Source organism: Abrus precatorius, unplaced genomic scaffold (assembly GCF_003935025.1).
Source record: "Abrus precatorius isolate BTA unplaced genomic scaffold, Abrus_2018 Scaffold4, whole genome shotgun sequence".
NCBI classification, from domain to species: Eukaryota; Viridiplantae; Streptophyta; class Magnoliopsida; order Fabales; family Fabaceae; genus Abrus; species Abrus precatorius.
The window spans coordinates 10,487,095-10,499,501 of NW_020874384.1; the positions used below are offsets into that span (position 1 = coordinate 10,487,095).

The 12,407-nt window shown below is 28.1% G+C and overlaps 1 protein-coding gene across 1 annotated transcript; it reads right to left on the reverse strand.

The window, feature by feature from the left end:
- Positions 1-317: 317 nt before the first annotated feature.
- Positions 318-4,087, reverse strand: LOC113865915 (ubiquitin domain-containing protein 1). Its single transcript, XM_027500723.1, has 4 exons — positions 3,911-4,087; positions 2,372-2,494; positions 1,616-1,735; positions 318-618 (listed from the first exon to the last, which is right to left on the reverse strand). Exons 1-4 carry the CDS (start codon positions 3,945-3,947, stop codon positions 554-556), a joined length of 345 nt encoding a protein of 114 aa, XP_027356524.1. The 5' UTR covers positions 3,948-4,087; the 3' UTR covers positions 318-553.
- Positions 4,088-12,407: the final 8,320 nt, after the last annotated feature.

Consider the following 12,407-nt stretch of genomic DNA (forward strand, 5'->3'; position numbering starts at 1 on the left):
ATATTTTTTGTTCTACTTTCTAAAAGAAAATTCATTTTAGTCCCTGCTATATTTTTAAGTCCCTAAAAAAAAAAGTACTCATGAAATAATTATTGTCATTAAAGTGGTGTTAGATTCAATCCCTATAGTTCTTAAATGAAAAGAATTTTACATTTTAATTCTTACGCTATTTTTTTTTTCAACTTAGTTCCTATAAAACTATCTATAATTATTATAATATTGGCAAATGAAAAAAAAATTATAAAAACAAATTCATATAACATTAAAGTATGTATTTTTTATTATAAAAACTAAATAAAAAAATCATATAAAATATAATAACTAAAATTTTAATTTAACCATTATTAAAAATATATATACAAGGGTTTGGAGGCACAAGAGGGTTTATATATACTTGCCAAAGGATGGTTGAAGGATATTTATCTTCTCTAACAGAGCGTAGGTGCTGGAACTTCTACGTGAGTGACCAAATAAATGAGATTATATAATATACATGATTTACAATCATTTCCCTGCAATGATACTTATACTACTTAATATTTATTCTTTGTTATCAGCTGTCTCGAATCAAGTTACTTGGCTCACTCAAAACATAGTTTGGTAGCTCATATTTTGCTCCTGCAACAACCATTGTAACAAGAGTTAAAATTCAAAAATATTAATGCAGGTAACACAACCATAATGGAAAACACAAATGTGAAATAGTACAAATAGCTTCCCAAAAAAAAAAACATGAAAATGAAAATGAAAATATCAAATAGAAAGAATAAAATAACAGTAAAACTGTGTTGGAAAGTTAGTTTATGGGAGGAAAGAGGATGAAGGGCAAAATAATCTTTGTTTAAGAGTTTTTATATAAGAGGGAGAAGTTTTAAATTTTGTTCGGATGTTATTTTAAGGAGGGGAAGATGAAAAGGACAGTTTATTCAGAATTTACCTTTGTTTGAAAGTTAAAAAAAAAATGAAACGAAGGGTTAAATTTTTTTGAAAGTTTAGAAGAAGACAAAAAAGAAAAAGTTTAAAGAGTAAAATAAATCGAGTGAAATTTAATAAAAAAATTCTTAAAATTAGAAAAACTTAAAAATATGCTGTCAGAAAAGTTTTAAAAGGTTTAAACTCTTTCTTTCCTTTCTAAAAACTTTAAAAATTAACTTTCAAATAAAACTAAAAATTCTAAAATAATTGAGATTCAACTCACTACAAAAGCTTAATAGGCCTATGTTTTGGGTGCAAAATGTCCAAGATTCTCAGGAAAATTTCATGAAATATATTCTAAGGAATAATTTTAGGGAACCACAGATTTTAAATACCCTCTCAAGAATCACATTCGGATCTATAAAGCTGCCAGACAACTAACTAATTGGATGCTGTTCATTGTATCTTGATCAAATTAGTAAGTCCATTGACCGTTACTCCCTTCATATACTGCTGGTAAATATAGTTAATAAAAAATACAATTACGTTGTTATTTAAATTATAAATATATTTATTTTCTATTTATTTTTAATAATTTTTGTATACATATATTTTCTAAAAAATAATCCTAAAACATACCCGCTTAGATGCTAAAAAACATCTTTCTTAAAAATAACTATATGCAACATTATCTAATTACCTCTTTCATCGTAGCATACTGTCAAATCAGAACTCTGGACAATGACACCTGCACTATCCACAATTGCTTGTGCTAAGGTTAGATCAGCCTCGGCAGCAGCCCTAAGAGCATCCCATATCTCTAGCATGCATAAAGGGGAACGAGTATTTTCATTATTTAACTCACTTCAACGAGTGTACAAAAGTAGAAATAAGAATACATAATCTTCAATCTCTCTTCTCGTAAATTGGAAATGTTTGAACGTGATATTATTAATGGCCCCATCACACTAACATATTTTCTGAGTATTAATCTTAAATTTAATTTTAAATATCTAAAAACAATAAACTTAAATTAGAAAAGCATTTATCATATATTTATATTTTTATATAATATTTCTTTTTCTTAAAATTAACTCTATTAACCAATGTCAATATTTTCCATAAAACAAAGCCATTCTCCAGCAAATTATAAGAGCTGAATTGATTCATGCAAATGAATGATTTTCGCTTAAGAAAATATTTGGTAGATACTACAACGGGTATTTTTACCCCATGAAAGAGAGATAAGAATATAAGAGAGTAAAATGATAATATAACATGGTAGTGGAAGCGATAGAGAGAAATAAGACAAATTAAAAAGATATTAATACTATTAAAGTTTTTATAAATCAAAATTGTTTCGTTTAAACACGCTTTATGTGCTAATGAAATGTCCAATAGTGCTTTATAACACAAAAGCTTCGAAGTATATCCATTTGTAGGATCATGACAATACCTTTCCGGCCACCATAGTGAGGAGCAGTGTCCCAAAACTCTTCTCGCAACTGCATTAGATGAGTCTTCGTTATTGGTTGAGGATGCTTCCAAGGCTTAGGTTTTCGGATCTTTTTTACAGCCCCTGTTAACGTAGTTTCAAACATTGTAATGGCAACAATCATAAAACTTTAATCTAAAACTTGAGCATTATGATTAGCAGGAGGCCACTAAGATACTAAGATGATAATTACATTTCAGCAGTTTGTGTTAAATCTAACTACAATCACCACTAAATAAGGAGAACTTAATTGACATTTGACAACCGAGTGCTTGTTTTTCAAATGCAGAAAATCAGTTCCTCCCAGAGTGACATATGCATATAAATGATGATGCTTCACATACTATTACCACAAACCAGCTAATTCAGTCCTCTCAAAGTTAGACAAATTGCAAGTTAATGTTCAATTATCATGCTTAATTCACAACTGGAAGCACCATTCATCAGAACTAAAACAAAATCAAATGGGAACTACCCATCATAGTGAAAAATAAGCATGCCCAAATCAATAACATAGAAGGGGCAAATTTATTTTGGCATGTAAACATATCTGAGAATTAGCTCTTGGACTAATATATTTCGCCCCTTCCGCATTATTTAACTCAACCGTAAATTCAGATCTTATGAAAGTAAGTATTGAGCCTCACGATTTTGTCCTTAAAATGTGCCTTCTTGAATTGGAAGAGGTGGGTATTTATAAAGTACTCTTGACATCCTCTCCTATTTGATGTGATAATTTAGGAAATGGAACAATAAAAAGTTAAAGATAAGGCTCTTATAGTAGACAGGGACAGTTAAATCAAAATCTTAGATACATGAAAATCAAAATCAACAATAGTAGATAAATTCGTGAGCAATTTTATATCAGTATTATTACTTTCTTGACCCTTTGCATCCACACACACCTAAATCTCAGTGCCCACTTCACAGGGGGAGTGAAGACGAACCAATTTTCATCCTTAATTAAATAAGCATAAACAAACTACAGTTTTACCCACCAATAACCAAATTTTCAAACTACAAAAAGAAATATGGACCAATCAAATCGCTTAAACAGTGAACTTATCAATGCAACTCTCAGCATCAAGTAAAGTTGTATTAAGCACATCATCCTAATTCTCGTCCACGGACAGCAATTCTTAGAAAAATAATCAATCAGAATAGTAGATTATTGCTCTCTATAGTCACAGCACAAAAATGGTAGGATTTTCATCGTTCTGGATAGAATGTGATAAAGATCCAAAAAGAAAAAAGAAAAAAAAAAACTGTTCCGCCTGTGCCGTATGCAAAAGTTATTTTGCTTAAAAGTTTACATTTTGCATAATCACTATGTGAATGGTTAACATGGGCTTTTACAATTATGAGTATCAAATTCAATTATCTTCAAACCAACAAAACCCAGAAAGAAAAGAAAAAACACATCTTCAGCTTTTTACAACAACCCAAATGCAAATCTTAAAGCAGAGATAAATGGAAACAAACAGGGCAGTGACAAATTACCATTTGACTTGGACTGTGAGGATCCAGCACAACCCATTAGAACTCAGAACTTGACACCTACAAAGAAACGAAGAGTAAGTGAAAAAGTAGAACGATGTAGATATTTTTGGGGTTTCGGTTTATGTATTATATGATGTATCAAATGGGAATAGAAAATTTAATATTCTTAGCAGCTGTACATAATAATTTTCGAAGTTTTGATTTTATTCAATTAAAATGTTTGTCGTACTGTCGGGTTTGTCATGGAAGTCATCTTCCACTTTCCTTTAAATGAAGCGAATTAGCGAAATTTAGTGTTTTCGTTGGTCGATTTTAATAATCGCTGATAATAATAGTTTATATAGATGATGTGATACACGTCCATGTTAAAACGAGTTCAGGTGACAAAACAGGTTATTTTACCCTATTTTTATTCGGATTTTGAGTCACTTTATTTTCTAAATGTTTATTGCTAATTTGCTATTGTTTCAAAAATTTTTTTAATTTTTTTTGTTTTTTATAATCATATTATTAATTCAAATATTTTACACAAGAAAATTTAAATAAAATTGACTATAAATACGCTATAATGATAATTGAAATATTAAAATTTTATTTTTGTTTGTGTCACTAAACTGTATGCTATATAATCTGGTTGGATTAATCGAATCCAATGAAAGAAAAATCTAAATAAATCAGTAAAAAAGTGAAAAATCAATTTAAACTTAAAATTTGATATGTGCTCACCTCTACCTCGGACTAACTACGTTCCTCAACATTCGTAAAATTGATTTTAAAAAAAATAATTTACTTAAAAGTCAATTTTTAATAAAGTGATTTTATAAAAATAATATTATTTAGATATGAATGAAAATCAGTATCAAGTATAAATTTTTAAGTAAAATTTGTAAATATTGATACAAAAATATTATAATATTAAATTATAGGAATATCTTATTAATATTCATGTAATTGAGATTTTTTCATCACACAAGTAATAAAATTTTGCTTCTATCAAAACTATGTTTTGTATCTAAGCTTAAATCTACATAATTTTATCGTATATATTCATTAGCTTAAATATGTTTTAGTTATTATATTTTGACTATTTTTTTATAATAACGTTATCGTAACATGGTCTATTAAGATGTTGTCATATGTAATTGTTTTTTAATCATACCAGTAAAATGAACTAAATACAAATTCAAAAATTATAAGAATTAAAATAAAAATTGTTCGAAAGGATTAAAGAAAGAAAAAAACTACTAAAATATTGTGATAAAAACATCTTTAAGCGATATTTATATAATAATGAAACTACATTTAAAACGCCATTGAAGTGTACATACTTTTCTGTAGTATAGTTAATTTCATACATATTTTTCCACTTGGATCAAGACCATTAAATCATTGAAAAGAAAAAGAAAAGAAAGTATTTTTAAAAATAAAAAAAAGTTAACTATTTAAAATTAAGCAATTAGAAAATAAAAATCTGAAAATAGTAAACTAAAAACAAGCATATTTTCAGCAGTAGGGGCACTCACACTGTTTTACATTCTTGAGGCACAAAAGCCAGACAGGAAGGTTCCTAAAGCGGTTCAATTTGAAGTATGTTGTATAACTTTATTAAGTTAAAAAACAGTTTATTCACCTAATTAACAAAAATTATTAAAAGGATAAGAACAAAGACTAAAATGGTACCTACTTCAAAAGGAAGGGAAAATAGATAAAAAGAGAGTGAGAGAGAGAAATTGCATTGTGATTAATTTAATTTAATGCTTACCAATAAAAAGTTAAATCTAATACAAGATTAATATTTTTTTTATAAATATTAAAATTTTTCAAATATAACTCTTGAATTAAAAGTTTATTTTAAATAAATCAAAGTTACTAAAAATTATATATATATATATATATATATATATATATATAATTATACATTTATTGAACAACTTTATATTTACATCTAAATATACAATTTTAAAAATATAAATAAATGTTAAATATATATATATATATAATTTAATATACATAATTAAGATAACTTTATGTAAAAATTGAGTTAATAAAATTCGATATTTATAAAGACTTATTAAATAAAGCAACTTTTATCTGAATTACTCCTAAAATAATTTCATCCTCGTTCTTAACAAATTGATAAAAATATATACACAACATCACAACGAGATTTTGTTAAAGTCATAATTTGGTCGTCCAGAATTAAGTTTCTAAGTTAATCTTTATTTAAATATTATTTGTTTTCAATCTTTAAAATTGTAAAAATTATGTATTTTAAAATTTTTAATACGTTTTTAATCTTTAGTGAGAGACTTAAAAGGATTAATTTTATTAAATGTAAGGAGTAAAAAGTATTAAAAATATAAAAATAAAAACACCTTGTTTGAAAATAGATACATGTTTTTCTCCTTTTTTTTTTTATAAAATGTGCTATTTGATGGATATTCTATTAACAACTTCTAATTAATAAATAATTAAATATAATTTTTTATAAAAATTCGTAAAGTCAATAATCGTGGTATAAATTTTGTCTGTATATTATTTAATCCCGAAATCAACGGTGAGATGATAGTCCCATCACATTCAACTATCCAATTAATAGCATATCTAGTAAAAAAAATTAAAAATATTGTTTCGATTTTTATTTTTAAAAGAAATTAACAATAATACAAATTAATTATTTTGCTTCTAATGAAAAGAAATCTACCGAAAGAAAGTGAACCGCAGAGGCTTTACCAGGAATTGCAAGGACGAGTTTGATCGGTAATGCTTTTCGGCCAATAAATCAAAGTAATCATTTTGGCAAGATGCTCGTGCATGGGACTGTTGGCCTAACTTTTTAGAGAGAGAATGAGGATTACATGATCAAATGGCTGTAGTCAATCAGACTAGGTAACGAAGCAGTAGGATTGCAACAAAAAAATAAACCATAAGTCTTCAGTAACAAAATTTTAATTTAAATGTATTTATAATATAAAGATTTTTTACATTATTATTTAATTATAAATTATCATATTAGTAAGATTATTAATTTTTATAATAATTAATTAATATAAAAATTATGTTTATAATATATTCTAATTTATTGACTGTATAAATTTTTTTATATTCATAGTGAACTAAAAGTAAACTCAAATTTTAATTACAACATTTAAGTTGAAACTAATATTAATTTTGTCTCCTAAATAATTAAGTCTAAAATCAAATTTCAACTTAATTGTTATATACAATTTATTTTACAAAATTAAATTTACTTCTTTAAAAGTAGAGTTATTAATTCAGGTTGTTTAATTAGCATGGATAAAGTTAAAATGACCTGCAATAATTCAAACATTTAAAATAATTGTCAAAATTTGAATATAATATTTAGGGTTTAGGGTTTAGGGTTTAGATAAGTTATGATCTCTTTGTTTTTTTTTTTTTAATTAACAAAGTTTACAATTTAGAAATACCAAAATCAAAATATTAAAATTTAAAATATATTACTTAATATGGGATAATAAAGAAGAAGTGATAAAATATACGTATCTTAATTAGTTTCACGAAAGATATGACTATAATAAACATAAATCACTCATATAATGGAGAAAAAACTTAATAACAAATACTATATATGGAAAATATTTATCATTATTTTTTTTTCTAAAATTAAATCTAAAGTTTTTCTAAAATTACATTTTAAAATAAGATTCATCAAACATTTAATTTTAACTATATATAAACCTATTGAAGATTTGAAAAATAAATTTCTGGTTAAAGTCTTCATGGTTTAGTATAGACTTTTTACTATATCTCCACATTAGTATGATATTGTCCACTTTGGGTCTAAGCCCTTATGCTTTTGTATTTGGACATTTAACAAAAGGCCTCATACTAATGAAGATATCTACCATACTTATATACCCTTGATTCTCCCCAATTCTAATAAATTTGGAACTTTGTTCGCACATTCCAACAATTTCTCTCTCGAACGAAGTCATCTAACGAGAGACTCTTTGTGCCTCTAAACTCCAAAGCCCACCCTAGAAGGGTCCTCGCCCTCTTCTGTTATTACAAAAAAGAAGAAAAAAAATAATGAAAAGAACATACAAGTATTAACATAGTTCAGTCAATATATCCTCCGTCCACGGGTAGATTGAGAGATTTCTATTGCTGTAATTTTAGAGTACACACTACAAGATACACCATAGAAGAATGTCTTATAAGCTTTTAGAGCTCATATACATAGTGACTCATGACTCATCATAACAACTCATAATTCTCTATTACAACTTGTAACTCTTCATTACTCATTAAGAAGAATAATAGTTAAAACTCAAGAGACATAAGAGTTATACAGATTCAAGGCATTTCAACAATTATCCACCTTAACTTGAATTCTCCCAAAGCATCAGCAACCAAGAACAACTCTCTTACCAACCCACCCCAAAGGGTCTCACGTGATGCGAACATTCACCAAGTCCAAGCTATACTTGAACTTCTTTGCAGGGAAAGGCTTAGTCAACATTTCAGCTGGATTATCTGCGGTGACTATCTTTTTTATGGAGAACAATTTGTCTTTAATCACATCTCAAATGAAATTCAATTTAACATTAATATGCGTTGATCTTTCATGATATATTGGACTTTTAGCCAAATTCAATGCGCTTTGACTATCACAATAAAGAACATGTCTTTGCACATCTAAACTCAAGTTATTAATATGACCTTGCAACCATATATCTTCTTTAATCCCTTTTGTTAATGACATGTACTCCGCTTCTGTAGTAGACAAAGCAACAGTAGACTGAAGTATTACTTTCCAACTAATAGCACATCTATAAAGGGTAAAAATATAACACGTCAATGATCTCTACTTCACAAGATCTCCTCTATAGTTAGAATTTGCATAGCCAACAAGACCACTACCAATTCCATTAGAACCATAAACCAAACAAATATCACTAGTACTTTTTAGATATCGCATAATCCACTTTACTGCCTTCTAATAAGCTTTTTCTGAATTACTCATAAATTTCCTAACCACACTAACAGCATGAGACAAATCTGGTCTAGTGCATACCATGGCACACATTAGGCTTCAAATAGCACTAGAATAAGGAATGTTACTCATATATTCTTTCTCTTCAGCAGTATTAGAAAATGTGCTACCATCAAGTTTAAAATGTGCTACCAAAGGAGTACTCATCGGCTTAGAATTCTCCATATCAAAAAACTCTAACAACTTTTCAATGTATTTCTTATAAGATACATAAAGTAGACCTGCACTCCTGTCTCTCCAAATTTCCATGCTCAAAATCTTTTTGGCTGCACCTAAGTCTTTCATTTCAAACTCACTGCTTAACACTAATTTGAGATTTTTAATTTCAACCATACTCTTGGGTGTAATTAACATAACACCTAAATTCTGTATTATTAGTATGTTGCTCTAAGGAATGAGACACTAACATCATTCCTTCAACAAAATTGCCCAACATAGTATAAATATCATGTTGTAATCTTCCTTTCATCACAACCAGAGCACCTTTAGAAATTACAATATGTCCATCATTTCCTTAAAAATCGTACCTTTGCTTATCCAAGGTACCAACAGAAATTAATTCTTTCACAAACCAGGAACATACTAGGCATCAGACGTTTTGACCATGCCAACATACATCTTTATCTGCACTGAGCCACTCCCTTTCACACTAAGCTCCTCATCATCTCCTAACTTCACACTGCCATTCCACTCTTTAAATGAAGTGAACAATGCTTTCTTGAAAGTCATATGATAAAGCACTAGTGTCTATCACTCAGATATCAGTAGAACCAGTAGTACTAACTATCAGAACATCTCCACCATCCCTTTCATCTGAACTATAACTAGAAGTATTTGCATTAGTTCACGTAACAGCTACATTGACTTTACCTTTGTTGTCTTCATTTTTCAACTGTGGGCAATTCCTTTTAATTTGCCCTTTTTCTTTACAATAATAGCATCTTACCTTTTTTACACACGATTTAGAGCGTGAATGACTTTTGCTATTATATCCTTTTTCCTACTCTTGCCTCTGCTAACTGTCAAACTTGAATCATCTACAACAGAACCAAAGACCCTTTGATGACTCATATTTTGTACTCACATTTATAGTTTTATTGCATCTTCCAAAATACATTTTCCTTCTTTATTCTTTTCATTTAGCATGTTTTTGCATTTCTTGCATTAAATTGGAGTTTTTATAAATACTTATTATCTTTACTTTATATTTCATATTTTCTTTATTCTGACCTTTGTCTACTATTTCGACCATAACTTTTTTTGTAGATTACTTTTTTAGCTGATTTTTTTTTTTTTTGTAATGGATTCCTGACTTCCTGGGCTTCAATTTGGATATATGAATCATGCTATTTGAAGTTTGGAGCTTTTTTTATTTATTTTTAAAGTTCAGACTTAAATTATACCTGTTATATTTAGGGCTTTTATTATAATTACTTGCGGCAGCCTTGGCTCATTTATTTTCGTCTCATTTAAGACCAGTATATATAGGGGTCAAAAGGTTGACTTTGAGGCTTTTTTATATAAATTTCATTTTTGCAAGACTTTTCCACTTTGGAGAGAAAACCTTTTTCGTTACCATTTACTTGTTTCTTTTTGGATTCTGCAAAAATTCAGTTTTTGATTCTGATGCAATTCTCAATTATTCTTTTCTCGCGAATCATCTCGTCTCAAGCGTGGATTGTAAGATCAATTGATCGCTCTGAGTTTGTCTTTTTACTTTCTCGCAATTCTTGATTAAGATTAGTGCATGCATAATTTGATTGAATTTGCTTTTTATTCTTGAGTGTAAGATTGATCGATTAATTTATTTTGCATTTGAGATTTAGGCTAATTCAGTATAGTAATTCTAATTTGTGTCTGTTATTCGTGGTCGTAATTGCTTTATTTCTTAATTGCTTTAATTCGTGTTCATTTTAATTTGCGTTTGTTTTTCTTTCAATTCATTTTTGTTTTCATTTTTGTTTCCATTTTTGTTTCATTTTGTTTTTGTTGGTTTCAATTTGTTTTCAATTCATTTTTGTTTTTTGGGTTGAATTCATTTTTGTTTTTTTTTCTTTGGGTTTCAATAAGATTTCGTTTTGTTTCAATTTGTTGCTTTAATTCAATTTGTTTTACTGTATTTTCTTGCAATTTAATTTCTGTTGCCTATTTACATTTCTGTTTTATTTCTTAAAAATTACAAAACTCACAATCTAATCGTTGTTGCATATTTAAAACTGAAAATAAAATGAATTTGTGTCCTTTTGAGATGATCTAGTCTGCTCCCTATATTGCAAATTTTTTTGACGAATCTAGTTTTATTTGAAACCATTACAATGTGGTTGTCACCCTCTCCTCCAGTTTTTTAGATTGCATACCATCTTTCATGTCGTTAACAGTAATACTATCCCTACCATACATCATAATATCAACACAATGCTCAAATGATTTCGGCAAGGAGCATACAAAATAATAGCCTAGTCTTCATCATCAACTTTAACCCTGACACCCCGAAGGTCCAGGATTATTTGGTTAAAATTATCAAGATGATCCCTTATTGACATATTCTCAGACATCTACAATATATATAGACATTTTTTCTGATACAAACGATTGGTTAAAGATTTCTTTAGATATCTTTCTCCAAGCTTGTTTCACATTCCTGTAGCCGTTTTTTCATCAATCACTTCTCGTAGAACTCATCAATTAGGCTCAACAGAATAATACTATGCGCCTTTTCCAATATCTCTTTCTTCTTTTCATCTTTCAAAGTCATAGACATTTTTTCTTCACCGTCTAGTGCTGCTAAACATCCTTGATGCACCATAACCGCCTTCATTTTCAATTTCCACATAGCAAAATCATTTGACCCTTTGAATTTCTCAATATTGAATTTATATGAAGACATTGTGATCACAAGAATTGGTCCTTGGAAAAAAAAACTAAGCTTTGATACCAATTGTTATTACAGAAAAGAAGAAAAAGAGCAATGAGAAGAACACACAAGTATTTAACATGGTTCAGTCATTGTGACCTACGTTCACAAGCAGATTGAGAGATTTCTATTGTTGTAATTTTAGAGTACATCATAAAAGATACACTATAGAAGAATGTTTTATAAGCTTTTAGAGCTCATATACATAATGACTCGTAACTCACCATAACAACTTATAATTCTCTATTACAACTCATTAAAAAGAATAACAGTTGAAACTCAAGAGACATAAGAGTTATACATATTCAAGGCATCTTAACAAAGCTAAAACTCAAATTGATTCCAAATTGAAGATGCATAATAATAATAATAAACGCTCAAAATATGCATAATAGTTTTAGGGACTAAATGACATTTAGGACACAAATCAAAATATGTAATACCTCTATGAATAAGTGTGCATATCTCAGTCAACAAATATTCAATCAAACTTATTTTAGTGGCATTGAAAGATAACATCCAGGCCTTTAATTCATATTTAGATT

What these genes read in the sequence shown, in the direction of transcription:
- LOC113865915 (XM_027500723.1), bottom strand. Translation starts at nt 3,947, where the DNA reads ATGGGTTGTGCTGGATCCTCACAGTCCAAGTCAAATG. An exon ending in CTCACAGTCCAAGTCAAATG is followed by an intron (nt 2,495 to 3,910) that starts GTAATTTGTCAC and finishes CTACGTTAACAG; the next exon opens with GGGCTGTAAAAAAGATCCGA. An exon ending in AGTATGCTACGATGAAAGAG is followed by an intron (nt 619 to 1,615) that starts GTAATTAGATAA and finishes TGGTTGTTGCAG; the next exon opens with GAGCAAAATATGAGCTACCA.